Source organism: Lissotriton vulgaris, chromosome 8, assembly GCF_964263255.1.
Source record: "Lissotriton vulgaris chromosome 8, aLisVul1.2, whole genome shotgun sequence".
Classification (NCBI taxonomy): domain Eukaryota; kingdom Metazoa; phylum Chordata; class Amphibia; order Caudata; family Salamandridae; genus Lissotriton; species Lissotriton vulgaris.
In genome coordinates, this window is record NC_141696.1 from 66,481,382 (window position 1) to 66,482,998 (window position 1,617).

The 1,617-nt window shown below is 43.2% G+C and overlaps 1 protein-coding gene across 1 annotated transcript; it reads right to left on the reverse strand.

Moving 5' to 3' along the window:
* Positions 1 to 281: 281 nt before the first annotated feature.
* Positions 282 to 1,232, reverse strand: LOC147693404 (olfactory receptor 56A4-like). The gene has a single exon (XM_086935966.1). The coding sequence runs from the start codon at positions 1,230 to 1,232 to the stop codon at positions 282 to 284; it is 951 nt and encodes a 316-aa protein (XP_086792092.1).
* Positions 1,233 to 1,617: the final 385 nt, after the last annotated feature.

Below are 1,617 nucleotides of genomic sequence, written 5' to 3' on the forward strand. Positions count from 1 at the left end.
CTCCATGTGCTGTGTATGCTCAAGTTAAAATGCAAGCAAGGATACACGCAGAGGGTGGGAGCTATTGCTGTCCCTCTAGTTAATAAAGCAATATATTACAACAGCATAATCTGATAGATGGACCAGAAGCCGCTTTGCTGAGCTATAGTGAAGCTGATGTGAGCTTTTTAGGCTCTAAAGAGTTCATAAACAAGACCTTAGATTTACCACAGATATTTCAACCTAGTCACTTTAATGCTGCCCAGAAAAAACTCTATTGTTAGCTGCCATTTCTCAGCCCTCTATGTCTTTGTGATGAAACACCACATGTAGATCTTTCGGATGCCCTGGTTAATCTCTTTAGTCCTGACACCATACACTAGGGGGTTCAAGGCAGAGGGGACAATCAGGTGCAGAACATTAAGCAGGATAGCAAAGTCTGGGGACACGTGCTCTTTTGACTTGTTTGTGATTGCTAGCACCACCAGGACAGAATAAAAAAACAAAATGAGGATGAAATGAGATGTGCATGTACTTAAGGCTTTCGATGCTGCCCCTTCTGAGTGAAGCTTTGCCACAGCGTAGATAATGAGGCAGTAGGACAGGATGATCAGAACCAGATCCATACCCAGGAAAGCGATAGCGATAACTAGTTGGTACACACTATTGAGCTTGATATTGCTGCATGCCAGTTTAGTCACAGCCAGGTTTGCACAAAGACAGTGTTCAACAATGTGGCTCCTGCAGTAGTGTAGTTGTGCAGCAAAGACAGGCACAGGAATGGGTACGATGAGTGATCTCAAAACTATAAATACCATGACTTTCACGACAAGTCCGTCAGTGACAATCAAAGCATATCTCAGAGGGTAGCAGATAGCAATATACCTATCGAAGGCCATAGCCAGGAAAATACCAGACTCGAGTCCAAGAAAACAACTCATAAAATACATCTGAGAAAAACATCCTGTGGGACTGATGCTTCTATCATCAAACCAGAAAATGGCAAGGACCTTTGGTGTAGTGACCATACTCATGAGAAGATCAACCAGAGACAGAGAAGCAAGAAAGTAGTACATGGGTGCATGAAGACTCTCCACACGGAAGATTGTGAACAGAAGTGTAACATTGGCCAAAACAGACACAAATAGAAGAAGAGCCAGGGGAATTGAGAGCCATTGCTGCCCACTTTGCATCCCAGGAATGCCAATCAGGATGAATTCTGTGCCCTGCATTGAGCTGGAGTTGATGGTCATCTTCTTGCTTGAGCTCCAGTGTGGCGACTGAATACTGGAATTTAACAGAAATGGAAACTATTAGTACACTTAATTATACTGACTATCTTATCCAAGTGTGTAAATGGAGGGTGACCTAGTAGATCTAAAAAAAGCATTCCATCCTTCATTTAATGCTTTCTTGCACATGAAGGGCATATTTATGACACGCAGGGAACGCAAACTACAAAATCATGCTCATGCGGTCACGCAACTCCTCTTTGTATGGCTTTGAACGGCCTCATAGGGTACGCAAACCTGGGGAAGTGCCAAAACCTATGCCTCCCAAGGTGAGGTGTCATTTATCCCTCTTCCATTCTGCAGTACACATAGAAAGAGGAAAACACCTCTCACAAATGTTTTTTTA

Coding starts and splice junctions, on each gene's coding strand:
- LOC147693404 (XM_086935966.1), bottom strand. CDS start 1,232: ATGACCATCAACTCCAGCTCAATGCAGGGCACAGAATTCATCCTGATT.